The 23,151-nt window shown below is 38.2% G+C and overlaps 2 protein-coding genes across 2 annotated transcripts; both read right to left on the minus strand.

Annotated features, from left to right (window-relative positions):
• Window positions 1-917: 917 nt before the first annotated feature.
• Window positions 918-12,367, minus strand: LOC138901597 (uncharacterized). Its single transcript, XM_070189371.1, has 2 exons — window positions 12,032-12,367; window positions 918-1,091 (listed from the first exon to the last, which is right to left on the minus strand). The coding sequence occupies exons 1-2, from the start codon at window positions 12,365-12,367 to the stop codon at window positions 918-920; spliced, it is 510 nt and encodes a 169-aa protein (XP_070045472.1).
• A 584-nt stretch (window positions 12,368-12,951) lies between these two features.
• On the minus strand, window positions 12,952-20,462 carry LOC117281239 (uncharacterized). Its single transcript, XM_070189372.1, has 10 exons — window positions 20,336-20,462; window positions 18,793-18,876; window positions 14,978-15,321; window positions 14,759-14,932; window positions 14,340-14,497; window positions 14,196-14,250; window positions 13,742-13,972; window positions 13,448-13,600; window positions 13,220-13,345; window positions 12,952-13,062 (listed from the first exon to the last, which is right to left on the minus strand). Exons 1-10 carry the CDS (start codon window positions 20,460-20,462, stop codon window positions 12,952-12,954), a joined length of 1,563 nt encoding a protein of 520 aa, XP_070045473.1.
• Between the last annotated feature and the right edge of the window lie 2,689 nt (window positions 20,463-23,151).

Here is a 23,151-nt window from a genome sequence, read left to right on the forward strand (position 1 = left end):
TTAATTAATTAGATTACTATGTTGATAATTCAAAACTAGTGTTATAATTTAGAAAATAAAGTATTTTATAAATAATTAATTATAATAGTTAGTAGTATATTTGATATTTATAATTTTACTACATTTTATTGAAAATAATTAAGTTTATTTAAGTCAATTTTTAAAAGGGTTAAAAACTAAAAGGCTACAATTGCAATTCCTTAATTAATTATACAATGGACATTTCTTAAATTAAACCATCCCAATACACACGCCCATTCCGAAAATGACCCAGGCCCAATTCCCTCCCTCTCCATGTTGGCAATCCATGCCATACCCATTGAACCAATGAGATCGTGCCACATCACCCATCCTGCTCACTCACAAAACTAACACAACAAATATGGGTCGTACGTAATTAGATCAAAGGCCCATGATTTTTAACTCTGTTTCCCCTTAATTTTAAAACTCCAGAGTTTTTAATCTTGACCGTTGGATCACAAATATCCAACGGCCACCGAATTTTCCACAAAAATCAGTTTAATCCCTAAATATATGGATCGTTGATCTAAAAGATCAATGACCCAGATCAACTCTTCCACTCTTAATTCAGAGACGGCCCTCCCCCAAATCTCCTAACCCTAATTCACTTACAACCCTTTCAGCCGCCTCCCTTTCCTCTTTCCCTCTCCTTTCTCCTAATCGCTCATGAATATCAATCAACAAACCTTGCACAAATTCGTGCAAGGTCATGAAATCTCTTACCAAATCGTCCTCTCTTGATTCTATCCGAGAATTCCACTGACCTTTCCCTTTTTTTCTTCAAATCTGAATAACCAGGCCCCGACCTTAGCATCGAGACACTGTCTCATCTTCGTTCTTTCAAATCCAAACTCAGAGAATCATCCGCTTTATCCTTAGGATATGAAGCCTGAAATTTATTTTCCATTTCCATCATTAAATTCAAAATCCCCAATCTGAAACCCTAGACCTAAAGGATGAAACTTCAATTCGTCTGATTTCTTCCTTCGTTCTTTCAAATCGGAGCATGCATGGTTGATATCTTCAGCTTCATCATCATTATTCATTTTCCAGAGATCAAACACAGTGACCTTTGGACATTAAAGTCTGACCACTGGTTTGAAGACTTCAATCGTAGACCTTCTCTCTTCTCAGGGAAAAAATCCTCGTTGTTTCCCCTCTATTCTTCTCTGATTTCACTCAGTTTGCTCACATTATCAACTCATCGTCATCTTCCACTATTGATTTTGAATTTTTTTTAACCCTAGAGGCATTGAATTCCACTATAAAAGGAGCCTTCAATGCTCTCACCTAACAATAGAAGATACACCACGAAATCACTTAACAAACAAAGAAAATATCAGTTTTAGTCTTGAGTAGTAAAAAAATCAAGCTACGGTTTTCTAACTAGCTTCTAATTTCTTTCTGATTCTGAGCTTTACACTGGTCGGAGTTTGAGTTCTTGATTCTATACGGCTAAGAAGAGTCTTTTTTTGGTTTGCTGCTCAAAGGGAGGTCAGTACAGCTCCACCCTTTCTCTTTTGACTGTTTTACTCGAATATCATGAACATGCCTACTATAGTTCATTATTTGTTTCCATTTATGATGTTTGTCACTAGTGTATAGATATTATTTCCAGTTCATAATGATGTGTTGTTAGTTTACGGTCATTTGTTATGCTTCTGAGTATCTCTAATTGGTATTGATCAAGTTGTTATGTGACCTTAATGACTTTCATTCTTGAATACAAATAGTTCACATGATTAAGTTCCTTAACAGGCCTCAATGACTTCTCATGTTTGCCTAGACTTCAGATTTTCTTCAATGATTCTGTTGTGATCTTTGTCCCTACCACACTATTTTTTGCATTCTGGTGTTTTGTAGTTAAGGTTGTTATCCGATAATTTTAAATAAAATAAGCATGAAACCATAGTTTAATCCTTCATCATTTAGCTGAAGTATGTGACGTTTAAGTGTTCAAAATGCTTCATTTCTTTACCTAAGTGTTTGTTAATTTTTAAGTATTCATTGAGTCATCACTATGAAAGCTTCATATCCATGTCTAACTGTTAGTTGTATCCCTAAGTATGAAATAGTCTTATTAGGATGAACTTCTGTGAACATCAGTGATCATTCTGCACATATTTTGTTATGATCATCCTACCTCTTATGAATTAGATTGTAGTTATGTCTGTTGTATTTGAATGCTAACTGTTTATAAGTCGAATGCAACTCCACCATGTCTAGCCATTAACCCTAGTCTGTACAACTGAGTTAAGTCTGCTTAGTATGGTGTTTCCTTGTTCTTAAAACCTTAATGATACTGACAATCTGATTTGGTAATGGTTGAGCCTCATCCTATCTTGTGTGGTCATAACTCTGGTTGAAATATCTATATGTGTGGATGAATGAAAGTTTGGAATAAATCTTTGTTTATCCCTCATGACTTCATACTTTTGAACACTGTTTTGAAACTGCAATGAGTTCTCTCTTTCCCTGTTAATCTGAATTGAATCTGGTCTTGGAGAAACCTCTTGTTGTTACTGATTGAATACAATAACTTGCCTATGTCATTGTCTAAATTTACTGGGGATTTCAAAAGGTTCCAAGTAGTATTATTAACCTATGTGTGTGCTAATAACAATATTTGATGTTAAACTAATCTGTAATCAATCTATTTGGAAAATAGCATATGTATCCCTAAGCTGTTGCAGCTCTAAACTATGTGCTTTTATCTGTCTGTGGGATGTGGTACCCCAATTGTTTGGTTCTTTAGCAACAATAGTATAAGTGTTCCTGTCTCCATGTGTGCTTGGAAATTTGACCTTTAAACCTGTTCAATATGTGTTTCATGCACTTAATACTGGAAACATAGTCATGAAGAATAAACTGTTTCTATGTTTCGTATGTTATTCTGTTGAGAAAGGGTATGCTTCTGTGGTAGGGAATGTCATAGTAGTTGGTTTACATTGAAAGAGCCTCATTGGCACTCAAACCTATAGGGAAGAATGAGTCGTTAGTGGTTAGGGGTATTTGGGAGTAGAGTTTAAATCTAGGCTGGGCTGCTCTCCACGGCACAAACATTGCCCTGGGCTTGTGACCCTTGGGAACTTTGTAAGTGTCGAGGATTCAAAGGGGGAATCGACCTTGATCAGAATTCTCTCCTTAGCCCTTAATTCATTGACACTTATTATTCTCTTCAAGTCTAGTGTTTAATGACAACGAAAGGTGTTCAATATGGATCATTTACTATACATAACCACCACATTAGTATAACCTTTTTTAGTGTTTAAATACTATTAGTTATCTTCCCTTTATTCTTTGCTTGCAAGTTCCCATGCATGATCATGTATATGATATTATCTTTCTAATGACTTTCTCTTTTCTTTTAAACATGTACAATGATTTGGGCCTCTTGATTTCTTTAAGAACTTAGGCCCAAGTCCAACCTCGCTATATGTAGAGATAGCTGTTGTCGTCCTTGTATTGTTGGGCCTGCCTCTTTGAGGCCCAAACACCAGAGTCCTTTCTTTCCCTTCGCTCTTTTATTTATTGTTTTCGTTATTCTATAGTTTCGCTATGTCGTTATTCTTTACTGTGTTCCTGGTGTTTTATCTCACATGTATACAACAATTATATATTAGATTGAGTGCTTTACTTTATATCTTAATTCATGTAAAACTTAGGCAAGCCTTAAAGAATTTAGGATCAAAAGAAGCTTTAGTTAGTAACTAATCCCACATTCGCTAATTATAAGTTGTTTGTATCATTAATCTACTATGCTTTGCTAACTTTTCTTAAAGATTTTGAAGTCCAAGGGTTTAATAAAAGGCGGCAGTCCCTCTTTCAAAAAAGAAAAACCAGAGCTGAGCTACGAGCTTAACTTTATAAAAGGAAATCAACTCCTTTCGAAAACCAAGGTGTTGCATCCCTAAAAAGGGACTTTCAAACGGTTTTCTTCAAGCCTAATGTTTAAAAGCCAAGGTATATCTTAGGCTTATTTTCATAACACCTTCACCTCATTAGAGTAATATGAACTTCTATACTTTAGAAAACAAAGTGCTTTAACTTAGCTTCTCTTTTACACATTTTTCATACAAAACATCATACATCTTTCAAGGATCTTTTCAAGCATATATGTACTAACATTATTTTCAAAGATTCTTCTATAAACCCATACCTCTTTAAACTATACTCTTCCTTTATAGGTATTATGCCCTAACATATGGTCAGATACACTTTTAAGCACTAGTTAAAGCATAGTACAAACAATTAGTCATAAATCTAGTCTAAGTCCTATGGAGCTACCTCAGGCAGATTTTAAGGGATGCCTAACACCTTCTCCTTAGAAGAACAAGAACACCTACCCCCAATCTCAGTGGTTAGCAGGCTAATGAAGAATATGACCTTTAGTAATTAAATAGGTACCTTTGTATACCTTTAAATATTAGGTGGCAATTCTCTTTCATCAAAAACAGATAAACCACAAGTTAAATCTTATTTTGACTAGTGTAAAATAGGGTGCAAAAGAGCTGCGCGCCGCAGCAGGCTTCATTGATACATTTATGGGATTGGGCTGCATGCCGCAGCATTCCATGTTAGCTTATATTAGCTCTTGGGCAGGATCCGCCCCTCCGGAGTCTGACAAACTAGCAGTGAGCGCAGGTACCGTTGAGTGCTGAGTACGAGTATCGAGCAAGAGTGTTGAGCGGTTGAGTGTGCTGGGTGAGATTGAGTAATCTGAGAGTGTGAGTAAATGAGTTTATTACTCTGTTGCATTACATGTAACATGCATATTTGACATGTAGACATCGAGATGTAATATTCCTCATGCGGGCTATACTTGGCATTATCAGTATTGAGCTTAAATTTTTGAACTTGAGAGCATGTCTACATCGCTGAACTGTGTACAAATTGATTATGGGATTTCTCTGAGTTATTACTGTCATTTCCCTGTTATATCTGTATTGTTATATTCTAGATTTGGATTGTACCTTTCTGAGCTCGTCACTATTTTCAGGCCAAGGTTAGTCCTATTACTTATTGAGTATATTGGGTCAGTTATACTCATACTACACTTTGTATTTCGTGTGCAGATCCAGGTACATCTAGACCTGATCGTTGCTAGACTTGGAGCAGTATCTTCTAGGAGATTATTGAGGTAGCTGCTTTGATGCTTGCAGACCTCGACTCTCCTTCCTTTCAGCTTTATTTTGTATTGTTCTATCTTTCAGACAGTTGTATTAGAGATTTAGACTGTGTTGACACTTAGCAACTTATGTAATCGGTGACACCCGGATTTTGGGGACTTTGTAGTTGAGTCGCAGTTGTCCTTATCAGTTATTTATGATATTTTCACTGTTAAATCTATTACATCTTGCTTTTAATATTAAAATGTGTACTTATTTTGTGATTGTCAGCTTGCCTAGTACTGTGATAGGCGTCATCACAACATGTTGAGATTTCGTGACAGTTTATTTCTATAGGCATGCTTTCTTGGCGGGCCATGTAATAAAAGAGAATATCAACAATAGCAGCTTTGATTACTTGAGTTGAAACCCTATAGACGTGATATCTAGTAATTGAAAGAAATATACCAAACGAGCAGCTTAAGTTATCGCGTTGACATCCTATAGGCATGGTATCTAGGTGCAGAAATGAGGCAATAACAGCAAATCCAATTTTAACCCATATAGGCATGCTTTCAAACATTAGATTATCCCTAAGTCAGGTTTTCTAAATGAATAGGCGAATTAATCAGAACGTAGTACACATAATTCCCCAAAATATGGGGCATGGCAAGCAAATAAAACAGCTAAAGCTCTATAGACAGGTTTTCTACGCGATCATGCAAGAAAATAAAGTATCCCAGCCCCCCTCCCCCCCACAATTCTACAAATTTCCCGTTATTCGTTATTACAAGTTATTACAAGCCCAAATGAAATAATACAAACTCAAGTATGACTAGTTACAGAATGAAACAACTACAAGCCCAATAGAACAGTTACAGGCCCAATACAGAATAACCCAGCAATGCTTCTAGGCCTTCAACAGCCTTACTCTTCGCACGACCAGCTAGCCCAAATCCCAGGCTTACAAGGACAATTAGAGTATTGCCTGAATCCAATGCCCATGTACACCAACATATATAGCCCAACAAAACCAATCCTAAATGAATGCTTTACTTACCCAACTAGATGCCAAACTAACCGTACAAGTGACAATTATATACTAAGTCAATTAAATAACCACACTTCTAACAATAGTTCTAACCAAAGGCACATAGACAGGGGCACATGAAGTTTTGGCAAGCATACAAGGCATACATAAGGTGGGCTATTCCAGAAATAAGTTCAAAGTGACAAGATTGAACATCATAAGCTAGCATACCATTCCAAATAGAGTCTCAAAGTAAAACACGATCCATAATTAGCCTAAACGACTTTAGACATAAGATTTTAACATGAGAATCTAGCATAATCATAGACAGGAACAAGTGAAATAGCAGTCTTCACATGGAAGTTTCTAGCATGAAAGCCTAGTGAAAGTATGATCACAAACAGCCTAACAAACAGGCTGGTGGCATGGTCTACAATAGTTGACAAGCAATCACTTAGTTGAACACGGGAAACTTAGCATGATGAGTATCAGTCATAGCACAAAAGGTTCAAAAACAACACCAGAACTCATGATAGGTGAAAATATATCAACTTTAGATTAACAGGACATGCATGCACTAGGGCTTGACCACATATAGGCGAAGAGGCTAGATATCGAATTTCATCCTAGAAGTATTAGATAGTATTAAAGAACATAGGATTGAATAAGTCAGGGAGCACACATTAAGTAGTAGGAAAACATGTTTGGCTAATAGCATGATCAAGAATAAATGCTAAGGAAAGTATTAAGTTGCACATGAATGATTCAACAGGAATTAGAACACATTTGGGCGTGAATTGGTTTATTATAAGAAACTAGAGCAAGGCAGAGAGATAAACTCAGGTCAAGCAACAGATATAAGCATTCAGACACACAAACGCACTAGGCTAAATAGGCTTAAGAGAGCCAAAAATCATTCATGTTGAACACATGCAATAGGCATACATCACAGTTAGAAATTAGGCAAGTTCAGATATTAGAAAAAGTATAGATCCACAAGAATAACTTCTGAGCAAATAGGGCTACAAACAAAGACGACATAGTAGCATATTGATTCACAAAAGTTTCAGTGGCATAGGTATACAGAGCATGAACACAAATAAAAGAGAATGAAATTGCGAGGGCCAAAGGTACTTACCAGTTATAAATTAACGGACAAGTAAATAATAAGAACAATTTCTAGTAGTACTTCAATCGTCAATAGCAAACGAGAATAGCAGGACCCCTAGCCCAGTGCATCAAAGTTCACAAGGGCTTCAAATGAGCCTCGAGCAGTGCTCACACTAGGAAGGTCGATAAAGCGAATTTTGGTGGCCTTGTCTTCCAGTCGGCCAAGAACCAAGAGTTTCAGAATAGAGTGAGTAAGTAAGTGAGGGGGTGATAGTGATTAAAGCCCATCCAAAAGGGGAAATCAGGGTGGGGTTATATAGTAATTGATTTGAACAAACAAACATGGAAAATAATCAATTAAACATAAAGAGGAAAGAAAAAATCTCATGTAATTAGAAACGATAAAGGAGATGGAAAATCTCATAACCTAGTTGGGTCCAACCATCTGTAAATCGAACTAAATGTGCAAATCATTCCTTGTTGAGTGTATATGGACAGAGTATTATCCAAATCCCAAAGATCATGTCATCATAGTATGATCTTGGAGGCAGTACTTGCTAAAATTAGGCAAGTACTTAAGTAACACCATAAATGAGCGACTAGTAGCGAGATGATACTAATAAGGTAAGTACATCATAGATTGATTCCATTTCTAGGTCAGAATTGGAAAGGAATTAGGAGGCAGCTGCTAGGTTTTACATAAGAGAAGGGGGAGTTAAGAGAGTTTAGGGGCGGTTGGGCGGAGGATATGGGTTAAGGTTTCGGGGTGAGGAGATATAAGGAGATAGGTAGGTTTATTATGGGCCGTTGATTATTTGAGATCAACGGCCAGGATCAAAGGGGGAAGCGGGGCGGGTTATTCAAACGGGTCTGACCAGGTTGGCTTAAAGGGTCGTTTGGTCTAGGTTATAGGGCATTAGGCCAGTGGTTTCGGCCAGCTTTTGGTCCGAAAATGGCCTTTATTTGGGCCGGATTTAAAAATACACGAAATTCATTAAGAATAAATTATAAAAATGACTAATAAATAATAACAAAAATATTATTTAAGAAATTAAATACTTAAAAATAACAACTCAGAGTAATAAAAATATAAAATATTTTGGCATAAATAATATAGTAAGTGCAATTATTATGAGAATATAGAATATTATTACAAATAGTGTAAATAATAAGTAAAAATACAAATATAATTATATACAATGAAGTAAAATATATAGAATCTGCACATGGGTAAAATTAATTTAAATTACTAAAAATAATTTGACAGAGTAATTAATAAATATTTAACAATTAAAAATACAATAAATCAACAGGAATTTCTCATATGGTGACCCAAAGACTGAAAAATCATCCATGAACACCTCCACAAATTTCTCTACCAAGTCAGTAAAGATGGTCATCATACACCTTTGAAAAGTCACAGGTGCATTTCATAACCCGAATGTCATCTTTGTAAAGGCGAAGATGCCACAAGGACACGTAAATATAGTCTTTTCTTGATCCTATGGTGCTATCACTATCTGATTTTAGCTGGAGTAAGCATCAAGAAAGCAATAATACTCATGTTTGACTAGCCTATCCAGTATCTGATCAATGAAAGGGAGAGGAATATGGTGCTTGCGCCTAGATTTGTTGAGTTTCCTATAATCGATGCATACCCTCCAGTGCGTTCTCCGTCACGACCCAAAATATCACCTCAAGGCCATGATGATTCCTAACCGAACTTACTAAGCAAGCCAACTCGCAATCAACAAATAAAGTCCATTTTCATTATATAACTAAGATAGAAAATAATTAAAGATGGAAACAGTCTCAAAATACTGATAATATCTGATAAAATCACAAGCAAGGGCTAAACACGGCCAAAACAATACGCCCCAAGACTAGGTGGAACAAGTAAACGAGCAAACTACGAAATGAGATCAAGTCTTTATACATGCCAAACTGTCTGAAATACAAATAGACAGAAATAATAAAAGGAACAGGGACTCGAGGACTGCGAAGTAGATCCATGAAATGCAACTCACCCTAAGTCTTTGTGAAACCTCCTAGCTAAATCAGGAAGATCTGCTAGGACCCACCTGAGGATTTGCATAAAAATATGTGCAGAAGCGCAGTATGAGTACACCACAATCGGTACCCAGTAAGTATCAAGTCTAACCTCGAAAAAGTAGTGGCGAGGCCAGATGCTTCTGAACACTTACCACTCAAGTATAATAACAGAATTTAACAACTTAATAATAGGTAATATCATGAATAATAAGAGTCACAGATATCAACATTTGGAAAGTATTAAGCATGCTTTTTTGGAATAGAAATAACCACAATGTTGCTCAGATATCGACATAAAAGATAACATGCTCAAAAAACGGAGCCGGAATTCCCAATTAGCATATAAGGATGTCAAGTAACAAGTAACAGTTAAATAAATATTTCTAAATGAGTCAATAATAGGACTGCATTCTCAACCGGTATAAGATCCATGTACCTTGATACACAATCCATGTATCAACATAACCCGAACACAATCCATGTATCTACCCGGTACAAAATCTATGTACCGACCACGCTCACAAAGCCCAAAGTAACATAGGTTATCACCTGACTCTGGAGGGACGGATCCAAATCCAAGCGCAAAAAGGGCATAATAGTATCCCTCATAAGTCAATATCGGATCATCATGTCCAATATGTCGTAACTATATCTCATCTGCACGCTTAATCTTCGTGCCAAAATCCTCAATCCAAATCACGTATCTATTATTTCAAACGTATATGTATGCTCAAGAATTATAGATAAAAGGTGCACAAGGACTTAATAAATATAATATGGATATGTGCTCATGAAATCTCTACGAGACTATGGACAATTAAGAAATTTAACATATAAAGAATAATTTTCCATGCCTTCACAGTTAATCATAAGTCTAGGCATGATTTCTAACATGAATAAGATAGCAAACGTAGTCACATAAGTCAAATAAATCATGAATCAATTGAGCATGTAGTCAAAACAAGGCATACAATATTCCAATTCTACCCCGGTCATAACATAAACTTGATTAATGCATATACGCTCATCGCCACGTATATACACTACCACCAAGACCTTAAACACATAGCAAACAAGTCAAATCCTAGGGGTTCCCTCTTAACAAGGTTATCCAAGAGACTTACCTCCACCCGGTAGCCTTAAAATCACCAAAAGTGCAAAATCCTCAAAAATTCAACTCCAAACAGCTCGAATCTAGTTAAATACAATCCAATAACGTCAAACAATGCTATAGAAATCAAACTCAAATGATAAATGTGAAATCTTTAATCAAATACACAAAGTCAACCAAATATTCTACCCAGGACCGCCTCCCGAAACCTGCCAAAACTCACAATTTTCGGATATCCATTCCGATACGAGTAGAAATATACAAGTTTCATCCAAAACCGACTCCAAATAGAGGTTCAAATTTCAATTATTTGCTTTCCAAATGTTTTACCAAAAATCCCCAATTTCACTTTAATATCCAAGCTTTTAGTTGTAGAAATTCATGAAAAATTATGATATAAAGTAAAATCCAAGTGTAAATTGCTTACTCCCAATGACGTAATGAAATTACTCTTCTAAATCGCCTAATCTCGAAGCTTAGGGCTCAAAATATGATAATGTGGGTAAAATTCCAAAATTCTGATCTTAAATACTCTGACCAGGCATACTCTTCGCAAACGCGGCATCTACCTCGCGTTTATGAAGAACAAAAATCACTACTCAGAAAAACCTCCTTCGCGAATACGACAGAGGTCTCGTAAACCTCCATCGAACATGCACCATGTAGTCTCGCGAAGGCTACAACCCAGCTCAACCTTCTTCTTCATGAACGAAGTTGTCCCTCCGCGAACGTGAACAGCAAAATCCCCCAGCACCTAAAACATTCATCGCGAATGTGATGCTCCTAAGCAAATGCGAAGAACATCAAACACCAGCAAAGATCTGATGTCCAAAACTCATAGAAATGGTCTGAAACCACCCCGAAACACTAGAGCCCCCCAAGACCCCATCCAATCATACCAACAAGTCCCAATACCTAATCTGAACTTATCCAAATGCTCAAAACACAATGAATAACATCAAAACCAAGAAGCAACAATCAAAACACATGTCAAGCTTCTCTTAAGTTCATTAGCTTCTAAATTTCGAACAAAGCGTCTGATTCAAGCCTAACCAATTTGATTCAACCCAAACTTTTCACACAAGTCCAAATGACAAAACGAACTGATTCTAACTCCCATAACCAAAAACCAAATCCGATAACCTCAAAGTCAACTCCCGATAAACTTACAAAGTTTTCAAACCTTCAAATTCCCAACTTTCACCAAGTCCAAAATCACCATATGAACCTATTGGAACCATCAAAATACCATTCTGAAGTCGTTTACACAAAAGTCAAACCTCAGTCAACTCTTACAACTTAAGCTTCCAAAAATGATACTAAGTGTTTCAAATAATTCCCGAACCTTCCTGAAGCCAAACCAACCATCCCCGCAAGTACAAATAACAAACACACATACGGGAAACATCAAATAGAAGAACGTGATTCAAATACACAAAACAACCCACCGGGTCATTACATTCTACTCTTAAACAAATGTACATCCTCGAACGAGTCTAGTAACATACCTTAGATACAAAAAAAATAGGGATATCTGCTTCGCATATCATGCTCGATCTTCCAAGTTGTCGCATCGACCAGTTGACTCCTCCACTGAACCTTCACAGATGCAATATCCTTCGACCTCAGCTTTTGAACTTGCCTATCCAAAATGGCCATTGGTTCCTTCTTATAAGCCAAGTTCTCATCCAACAGCACCGAACTGAAATTTAACACATGTGACTGATCCTCATGATACTTCTGAAGCATGGAAACATGAAACACCAGATGAACTCCCGACAATCTGGGTGGTAAAGCAAGCTTGTAATTCACCTCACACATTCTCTCTAAAACTTCGAATAGACCAATGTCCCGAGGGCTCAATTTGCCCTTCTTCCAAAACCTCACCATGCTTTTCATAGGCAAAACTCTAAGAAGAACCCTCTCACCCTCCATGAAAGCTATATCGCAAACCTCCATATCAACATAACTCTTCTACCTAGACTGCACTGTACAAAGCTGATCTTGAATAAATTTCACATTCTCCAAAGCATCACGAACCAGGCTAGTATCCAACAACCTAGCCTCCTCAAGCTCAAACCAACCAATCCGAAAACGACATTTCCTTCCATATAATGCCTCATACAGGGCCATCTAGATACTCGACTGGTAGCTTTTATTGTAGGTAAACTTTGCTAACGGTACAAATCAATCCCACTGGCCTCTGAAATCAATGACACAGGCTCTCAACATATCCTCCAAGATCTGAATGGTCCGCTCGGACTACCCGTCTATCTGAGGGTAAAACGCAGAGTTAAACTCAACCTGCGTGCCCAAATCACACGACACAGCTCTCCAAAAATGCAATGTGAACTGAGTGCCTCGATCCATGATGATAGACACAAGAACACCATGCAAGCGAACAATCTCTCTAAGATAAATCTGAATCAAATGCTCAGAAGTGTAGGAAGTCATGACCAAAATGAAATATGCAGACTTGGTCAGTCTGTCCACAATGACCCACATAGCATCAAATCTCCTCAAGGTCCTTGCAACCCAACCACAAAATCCATAATGATACTCTCCCACTTCCACTCCGGTATATCTAACATTTGAAGAAAATCACCTGGTCTCTGATGCTCATACTTAACCTGCTGACAGTTCAAACACCATGTAACATGCTCAACAATGTCCTTCTTCATCCTTCTCCACCAATAATGCGACTTCAAATCACGATACATCTTTGTAGCAACTGGGTGAATAGAATACTGCGAACTGTGAGCCTCCTCAAGACCTCAAAACATCTACCTTAGGAACAAAACTTTGACCCTGAAACCTCAATACCCCATCATCACCAATAGTCACCTCTTTGGCACCACCTTGTTGCACCATGTCCTTAAGAACAAGAAATGGAGGATCATCATACTGGCAAGCCTTAATGCACTCATACAAAGATGACCGTGACACAACGCAAGCAATGACCCTGCTAGGATCTTAAATATCGAACCTCACAAATTTGTTGGCCAAAGCTTAAACATCAATTGTTAACGGCCTCTTCATAGCTGGAATTAATGCCAAACTCCCCATTCTCTTCACCTTTCTACTCAAGGCGTCAGCTACCACATTGGTCTTCCCCGGATGATAAAGAATGTTGATATCATAATCCTTCAATGGCTCCAACCATCTCCGCTACCTCAAATTCAAATATTTCATTTTAAACAGATGCTAGAGACTCCAGTGATCTGTATACACCTTACAAGACACGCCATATAAGTAATGCCTCTAAATCTTGAGCGCGTGTATAATAGATGCTAATTCCAAATCATGTACCGGATAGTTATTCTCATGGGGCTTCAGCTGGCGCGACGCATAGGCAATTGCCTTATCGTCCTTCATCAACACATATCCAAGACCAACCCTTGAAGCATTACAATAGACTGTGTATGACCACGATCCTGAGGGCAATACCAAAACTAGAAACATAATCAATGCCATCTTAAGCTTTTGAAAGCTCTTCTCACACTCGTCTGACCACCCGAACAGAGTGCCCTTCCGAGTCAACTAAGACAATAGGGCAGCAATAGATAAAAATCCCTCAAAAAAGCGATGACAATACCCAACCAAGCATAAGAAACTCCTGATCTTAGTAGCGGTAGAAGGTCTGGGTCAACTCTGAACTGCTTCAATCTTCTTCGGATCCACCTTGATTGCATCACTAGATACTACATGGCCCAAGAATGCCATAGAGTCCGGCCAAACCTCACACTTGGAGAACTTAGCATACAGCTTCTTCTCCCTTAGAATCAGGAACACAGTCCTCAAATGTTGCTTGTGCTCCTCTATGTTACCGAAATACACCAAGATATCATTAATGAACACAATGACAAAAGAAACCAAATACGGCTAGAACACATTGTTCATCAAATACATGAAGGTTGCTGGGGCATTAGTTAGACCAAAAGATATCACCAAAAACTCATAATGCCCATAACGAGTCCTGAAATCCATCTTAGGAATCTCCAAAATCCTAATCTTCAACTGGTGATACCCCAATCTCAAGTCAATCTTCAAGAACACTCTAGCACCCTAAAGTTGGCCAAACAAGTCATCAATGCAAGGTAATGGATACTTGTTCTTGATGGTAACCTTGTTCAATTGCATGTAGTCAATACACATCCTCATGGAACCATCATTTTTCCTCACAAAGAACACCAACGCACTCCATGATGATACACTAGACCTGATGAACCCCTTATCCAACAACTCTTATAATTGTTCTTTTAATTCCTTTAACTCTGCTAGAGCCATGTGATATGGTGGAATAGCTATGGGCAGAGTGCCCGGCACCAAGTCAGTACCAAAATCAATATCCCTATCGGGTGGCATGCCTGATAGGTTTGCTGGAAACACATCTAGAAACTCCCTCACTTTCGGAACTGACTCAACAGTAGGAGTATCAGCACTAACATCGCTCACAAAGGCTAAGTACGCCAAACACCCTTTCTCAATTATCCGCTGAGCCTTTAGAAATTAAACCACCCTACTAGAAGTATACCCAAGAGAAACCTTCCATTCCAACCTTGGCAACCCCGGCATAGCCAACATCTTGGTCTTAATGCGACAATTAAGAAAAGCATGGTACGGAGATAACCAATATATACGCAAGATCACATCAAAATCCACCATACTAAGTAACAGGAGATCAACACTGGTCTCAAAGCCTCCAATAGTAACCAAACAAGACCGATATACACGATCCACCATAATAGAGTCACCAACAGGCGTAGATACATTAACAGGAATATCAAGAGAACTACGGGGCAAAGCCAAATACGAAGCAAAGTATGATGATGCATAGGAACAGGTAGAACCAGGATCAAACAAAACTGACACATCCCTATGTCCATGGCCTGACGAAATATAGTACTAGTCTCTGCCTCCCTAGACATAGCAATCTTGATACCAAAATTGAACCCTTCAATGAACCTCCTCACCTTCTCAACCTCGGTAGGGATCAGAAAAGCTGCATGACGGGATAGCTCAGTGAATCTCATCACATACTCGGTCATAAACATACGACCCTGCTGGAGGTGCTCGAACTAACCACGCATCTCCTCCCTCTTCATGAGGGAAAAATAATTCTCTAATAACAGATGTGAAAATCGACTCCATGTGAGTGGAAGTGACCCTCCTTGCCTGCTACGCTCATATGACTGCCACCACCTCTAGGATGGCCCCTAAAGCTGAAAAGTAGTAAAATCGACCTTATTTGACTCCATCAAACCAAGATTCCGCAGAATCTCCTAACAACCATCTAAGAAATCATGTGAATCTCCTAAATGATCACCATCATAACATAGAGTACCCATCTTCCTGAATAGATCAAACCTCTTTTGTTCCTCCTTAGACATAGCGACCTTCAATACTGGCCAAACAACAACCATGGGAGGATGTCCCCCAACTTATACTACTCCTGGCATATGATAACCAGTCGCAACCCGCACAGGAATGTAAGTAGTGGGAGTCTGTGCCCCTCTCCTGACCTGAGAAGTAGTTGGTGCCACAGGAAGTACTCCGGTCTATGCCAAACCCTCCGCAAGACCAACCAAGCAAACAAAGGCATCCTGAAGTATTGGGGTAACAATAAACCCCTCCGGTACCTGAGCTGGTCCAACTGTCTCACCCTGATCAAACACTTGCTCATCAACCGAAGCTACTAGTGGCTCCACGGCGGCACCTCTAACAGGGACTCTAATTGCAGCCCGGGCTCCGCCCCTGCCTCTGCCTCTACCCAGCCTCTTATAGCCCTAACCTATGGGGCTGGTGGGAGTCCAACTGCTCCTGAGGAACATGTTCTCACCATCTGCGGGAGAATAGAAAGACAGGAATTCAAACTTCAGATCAATAAAGTCGCACGATAAAGAATGGAATAAGGGTAGTTTCCTACATCATGTTGCCTCTCTGAGACAAGTACAGACATGGCTATACCGATCCACAAGACTCAACTAGACTTTCTCATAACTCGTGAGACCTACACAACCCAAAGCTCTGATACTAACTTGTCACAACCCAAAATCCTGCCTTAAAGTCGTGATGGCGCCTAGCTGAACTTGCTAAGCAAGCCAACTCGCAATCAACAAATAAAGTCTATTTTCATTATTTAACAGAGATAAATAATAATTAAATATGGCAATAGTCTCAAAACAGTAAAAATATCTGATAAAACCACAAGTAAGGCCTAAACACGGCCAAAATAGTACGCCCTAAAACTAGATGGCACAAGTACACTAGCAAACTACAGAAATACGATCAAGTCAGTATACATGCCAAACTGTCTAAAATATAAATAGAAAGAAATAATAAAAGGAACAGGGACTCGGGGACTATAAAGTAGATCCATGAAGTGAAGCTCACCCTAACTCTCCGTGAAATCTTCAAGATCAATCAAGAAACTCTGTACAAAAATATATGCAGAAGCATAGTATGAGTACACCACAATTAGTACCTAGTACGTATCAAGTCTAACCTCGAAGAAGTTGTGCCGAGGCTAGATGCTTCCGAATACCACACACAAGTATAATAACAGAATTTAACAACTGAACAATATGTAATATCATGAATACCAAGAGTCACAGATATCAACAGTTGAAAAGTATTAAGCATGATTTTCTAGAACAGAAATAACCAGAATGATGCTCAGATATCGACATAAAAGATAGCATGCTCAATTAATGGAGCCGAGATTCCCAATTAGCATATAAGGATGTCAAGTAACAATTAACAGTTAAACAAATATTTCTAAATGAGATAATAATAAGAAGCATGCTCAACCGGTACAAGATCCATGGACCCCGATACACAATCCATGTATCGATCCAGTACAAAATTCATGTACCGACCACGTTCACAAGGCCTAAAATAACATGAGTTATCACCTGACTCCGGAGGGACGGATACAAATCCAAGCGCAAAGAGGGGGATAATAACATCCCTCATAAGTTAATATTTTGATCATCATGTCCAATGTGTCGTAATTGTATCTCATCCGCACGCTTACCCTTCGTGCCAAAATTCTCAATCCAAATCATATATCCGTTATTTCAAATGTACGTATATGCTCAAGAATTATAGATAAAAGGTGCACAAGGACATGATAAATATCATACAGATGTGTGCTCATGAAATCTCTATGTAACTATGGTCAAAACCTAGTCTGAACTTATTCAATCATACCAACAAGTTCCAATACCTAGTCTGAACTTATCGAAATGGTCAAAACATAACCAATAACATCAAAACCAAGAAGCAACGATCAAAACACATGACAAGATTCTCTTAAGTTCATTAGCTTCCAAACATCGAACAAACCAATATAATTCAACCCAAACTTTTTACACAAGTCCCAAATGACAAAACGAACCTATTCTAACTCTCATAACAAAAATCTAAATCCGATAACCTCAAAGTCAACTCCCGGTCAAACTTATGAACTTTTCAAACCTTTAATTTCCAACTTTCGCCAATTAGAGCCAAATCCGTGTAAATCCATACATACGCCCAAGTCCAAAATCACCATACAAATCTATTGGAACCATCAAACACCAATCTAAAGTCGTTTACATAAAAGTCAAACCTTTGTCAACTCTTATAACTTAAGCTTCCAAAAATTATACTAAGTGTTCCAAATCATTCCCGAACCTTTCCAATTCCAAACCAATCATCACCACAAGTACAAATAACAAACAAATATACGAAAAGCGTCAAATAGAAGAACGAGACTCAAATACACAAAACGATCTGTCGGATCGTTACAATTAATGTTTTAGTATGTCTCAACTCATTTTGTTTATTTGCCACAACTGTCATGCCTCTTGAGTCGCTCAATGGCTGAATAAAGTGATTCACTTTCTCTCTGTTTGAACACTACTATCTCACTCCTTATTTTTGTGATTTTACCCGATGAAAAGAACCTAGCTAAGAACTTTCCAGTCAAATCATTTCATGATGTAATAGAGTTAGCTGGCTCAGATTATAACCACCTTTTGGCCTCTCCCATCATATAAAAAGATAATAATATGACGCTGACATAGTCGTACATGACCCAATTAGTTATATAAGTGTCACTAATTTCCAGAAAGTTCAGAATATTATGTTGGGGGTCCTCATGTGGAAATCCTATAAATTGTCTGATTGCATGAAATAGTTGGATCATGCCCTGTTTAAACTCGAAATGCCCAGTAATGCTAGGCTCAACGATGTTGGAGGTGATATTAGAAATGCTAGGCATAAACACCTGCACCGCCAATGGGTGTGCATCCGCCATTTCAACAGGAAGTTGAATGAGTGCTTGTAGATTATTTGCTTCCCGAGCTTCTCTCAACCTTCTGTGAAATGCTCTCTCAGGTTTTGGGTCAAAATCTTGTAGTCTATCATGGATCCTAACCCGCTGCATTCAAGCAAAGTACCTGAGATCAAACATCCAATTAAAAAGAAAATTAAAAACTTGATTTGATAAGTAGTAAAAGCTTAATCCAGTGAAATAATTAATTTCTAAGTCCCCGGCAACAGCGCCAAAAACTTATTGCCCTAAATTGCACACACAAGTATACGCAGTCAATCAAGTAACAAAGAGTGAGTAGAGTATCGTTTTCCCGAGGGCGTGCAATTAATTATCAACTAAATTAAGCAAATTCTAATTTATCGAGTCAAGAATAATTTCGAGGTGGTTTTTTCTTGATTAATTCTACTAACTAGAGTTGCGACTAAAAGAAGAACTAATTAAGTGGCACACTTAGTATGAAGATTTTAATTCAACGAGAAATAATATTCCAGAGTTATGGTTGGATAACAGTCTTGTTGAATTCTTCAATCAACTCAACTTATTAATTTATCTAGGTTATTAACCTACAAGAACAATAATACTCGTAGAAATTTGACAACTTCTGCTCCCTTATTTAATTTATTATAAACCCTATATTTCTATGATATTAGAGATAAAAATAATGCATTAGTAATTTCTTGCATAATTTGCTAAACACGAAAAATAGGTATATTTCATTCCGTATTCGCAAATTAATTCTCCAATGACTAGGTTCAAGATCACGCTCTATTCAATTATATTGCAATCAAAAATTATCTCTTTCAAGTTAAACTCAAAATTCATTATATAGTATTTCATTGTTAGCTAGGCAGTAAAATAATTAGGCACGGGATATGAATACATAATCCAATATGATAAATTAACTCTTCAAATTAATATTTGAATATCAACATTTATGCAAGACCATAATACCAGAATAAATGAGTTTAGTCACGCATGGTCATGGTAGCAATCTCAATTAAATCCTTAAAATACATAAAATTCAATAAAAGAAGAACTCAAGACGAATTCCATGATTTTCGAACTCTGTGATGGCTTCTCTCTACTTTCAAGTGTGTTAGATGCTCTAAAAGTTGCATTTTTGATTATATATTGCGTACAAAATTCATGAGCCAAAGTTTTCCTTTTCCCTTTCTGAATCAGCTTCAGGGATTGATGCTAAGATGGATGCTTCGCGTCCCCTTCACCTTGAAATTCCCAGCAGCGGATGTTGGGGTGGATGCCTCGCATCCAAGCTGTGTTCCTTCAACTCTAACGCACCTAGGTGAAAATGCTAAGATGGAGGCTTTCTTGAAACTTCAGTGCTAACTAGTGCTTCACATGGCATTGCTTGCTAGGTTGCATGCGATTCATAACCTCTTCTCCGGCAGCTGGAGACTTTTCTTCACGTTTTTGCAATCCAAAAATCCTAAATCATCACACTCAATTTAATTAAACTGCCATAATATCATGGCTCCTTGCCCCCACCACCATAGTCTCCCTACTCTGACTCTGAATACGCTCAATCTTGCACACTATGTCTATAGCCTGACAAAATATAGTACCAGTCTCTGCCTCCCTAGCCCTAGCAATCTTGATACCAAAATCCAACCCCTCAATAAACCTCTTCACGTTCTCAACCTCGGTAGGGATCATAAAAGCAGCATGATGGGATAGCTCAGTGAATCTCATCACATACTCGGTCACAGACATACGACCCTGCTGGAGGTACTCAAACTAACTAGGCATCTCCTCCCTCTTCGTGAGGGGAACAAAGTTCTCTAATAAGAGATGTGAAAATCGACTCCATGTGAGTGGAAGTGACCCTCCTAGCCTGCTATGTTCATATGACTGCCACCACCTCTAGGATGGCCCCTAAAGCTGAAAAGTAGTAAAAGCGACCCTATTTGACTCCATCAAACCAAGATTCCGCAGAATATCCTGACAATCATCTAAGAAATCATGTGCATCTGCTAAAGGATCACCATCATAATATGGAGGACCCATCTTCCTAAACCGATCAAACCTCTTATGTTCCTCCTTAGACATAGCGACCTCCAATACTAGCCAAACAGCAACCATGGGAGGATGTCCCCCAACCTGTACTACTCCTGGCATCTGATAACAAGTCGCAACCTACGCTGAAGTGTAAGTACCGGGAGTTTGTGCCCATCCCCCCGGTCTGAGAAGTAACTGGTGCCACAGGAAGTACTCTAGTCTGTGCCAAACCCTCCACAAGACCAACCAAGCAAACAAGGGCATCCTGAAGTATTGGGGTAGCAATAAACCCCTCCGGGACCTGAGCTGGTCCAACTGTCTCACCTTGATCAAACACTTACTCCGCAACTGGAGCTACTAGTGGCTCCATGGCGACTGCCCTAGCAAGGGCTCTAACTGCAGCGCGGGCTTCGCCCCTGCCTCTGCTTCTGCCTCTACCACGGCCTCTTATAGCCCTAACCTAAGGGGTCGGTGCCTGTCTAACTGCTCCTGATGACGTGTTCTCACCATCTGCGAGAGAATAGAAAGACAGGAATTCAAACTTCAGATCAATAAAGTTGCATGATAAAGAATGGAAGAAGGGTAGTTTCCTACATCATGTAGCCTCTCAGAGATAAGTACAGACATCTCTGTACTGATCCACAAGACTCTACTAGACTTTCTCATGATTCATGAGACCTACACAACCCAGAGTTATGATACCAACTTGTCACAACCCAAAATCCTATATTAAGGCCGTGATGGTGCCTAGCCGAACTTGCTAAGCAAGCCCACTCGCAATCAACAAATAAAGTCCATTTTCATTATTTAACAGAGATAAATATTAATTAAAGATGGAAACACTCTCAAAACAGTGATAATATCTGATAAAATCACAAGTAAGGCCTAAACACTACTAAAATAGTATGCCCTAAGACTAGGTGGCACAAGTACACGAGCAAACTACAGAAAAGAGATCAAGTCTGTATAGATGCCAAACTGTCTAAAATACAAATAGAAAGAAATAATAAAAGGAACAGGGACTCGGGGACTATAAAGTAGATCCGCGAAGTGCAACTCACCCTAAGTCTCTGTGAAATCTCCTAGCTCAATCAGGAAGCTTTGCAACGACCCACCTAAAGATCTGGCCAAAAATATGTTGAGAAGCGTAGTATGAGTACACCACAATCGGTACCCAGTAAGTATCAAGTCTAACCTCAAAGAAGTTGTGTCGAGGCTAGATGCTTCCGAATACTTACCACACAAGTATAATAACAGAATTTAGCAACTGAACAATAGGTAATATCATGAATACCAAGAGTCACAGATATCAAGAATTAAAAATATTAAGCATGATTTTCTAGAACAGAAATAACCAGAATGATGCTCAGATATCGACATAAAAGATAGCATGCTCAAATAATGGAGCTGAGATTCCCAATTAGCATATAAGGATGTCAAGTAACAATTAACAGTTAAATAAATATTTCTAAATTAGACAACAATAAGAAGCATGCTCAACTGGTACAAGATCGATGGACCTCGATACACAATCCATGTATCAACATAACCCGATACACAATCCATGTATCAACATAACCCGATACACAATCCATGTATCAACATAACCCGATACACAATCCATGTATAGATCCGGTACAAATTTCAGGTACCGACCATGTTCACAAGGCCTAAACTAACATGAGTTATCATCTGACTCCGGAGGGATGGATCCAAATCCAAGCGCAAAGAGGAAATAATAACATCCCTAATAAGTCAATATTCCGATCATCATGTCCAATGTATCGTAACTGTATTTCATCTGCACGCTTACCTTTCGTGCCAAAATTCGCAATCCAAATCACGTATCTGTTATTTCAAATGTATGTATATGCTCAAGAATTATAGATAAAAGTGCACAAGGACTTTATAAATATCATACATATGTGTGCTCATGAAATCTCTATGTAACTATGGAGAATTCATCAATTTAACATATCAATAATAAGTTCTCATGCAAGCATATGCATGATTTCTAACATTAATAAGAGAGCAAATGTAGTCACATAAGTCAAATAAATCATGAATCAATTGAGCACGTAGACAAAATAAGGCATACAATATGTCAATTCTACCTCGTTCATAATATAAACTTGATAAATGCCAATACGCTCCGCACCACGTATATACACTACCCCAATAACTTAAACACATAGAAAACAAGTCAAATCCTAGGGTTTTTCCTCTTAACGAGGTTAGCCAAGAGACTTACCTCATCCCTGTAACCTTAAGATAACCAAAAGTGCGAAATCCTCAAAAATCCAACTCCAAACAACTCGAATTCAGTTAAATACAATCCAATAACATCAAATAAAGCTATAGAAATCAAACCCAAAGGATAAAG

Source organism: Nicotiana tomentosiformis, chromosome 11 (genome assembly GCF_000390325.3).
Source record: "Nicotiana tomentosiformis chromosome 11, ASM39032v3, whole genome shotgun sequence".
NCBI classification, from domain to species: Eukaryota; Viridiplantae; Streptophyta; class Magnoliopsida; order Solanales; family Solanaceae; genus Nicotiana; species Nicotiana tomentosiformis.

Bases quoted from the DNA above. Each gene is read 5' to 3' on its own strand.
- LOC138901597 (XM_070189371.1), bottom strand. From the start codon at position 12,367: ATGGAGGGTGAGAGGGTTCTTCTTAGAGTTTTGCCTATGAAAAGCATG. The intron at 1,092-12,031 runs GTTCAGTGGAGG...TAATGTCCAAAG, and splicing joins AGGATATTGCATCTGTGAAG to GTCACTGTGTTTGATCTCTG.
- LOC117281239 (XM_070189372.1), bottom strand. From the start codon at position 20,462: ATGAGATTCACTGAGCTATCCCATCATGCTGCTTTTATGATCCCTACC. The intron at 14,498-14,758 runs GTGCCGGGCACT...GGCCAACTTTAG, and splicing joins TTGATTTTGGTACTGACTTG to GGTGCTAGAGTGTTCTTGAA. The intron at 13,346-13,447 runs GTTTAAGCTTTG...GAGTGCATTAAG, and splicing joins AGAGGCCGTTAACAATTGAT to GCTTGCCAGTATGATGATCC.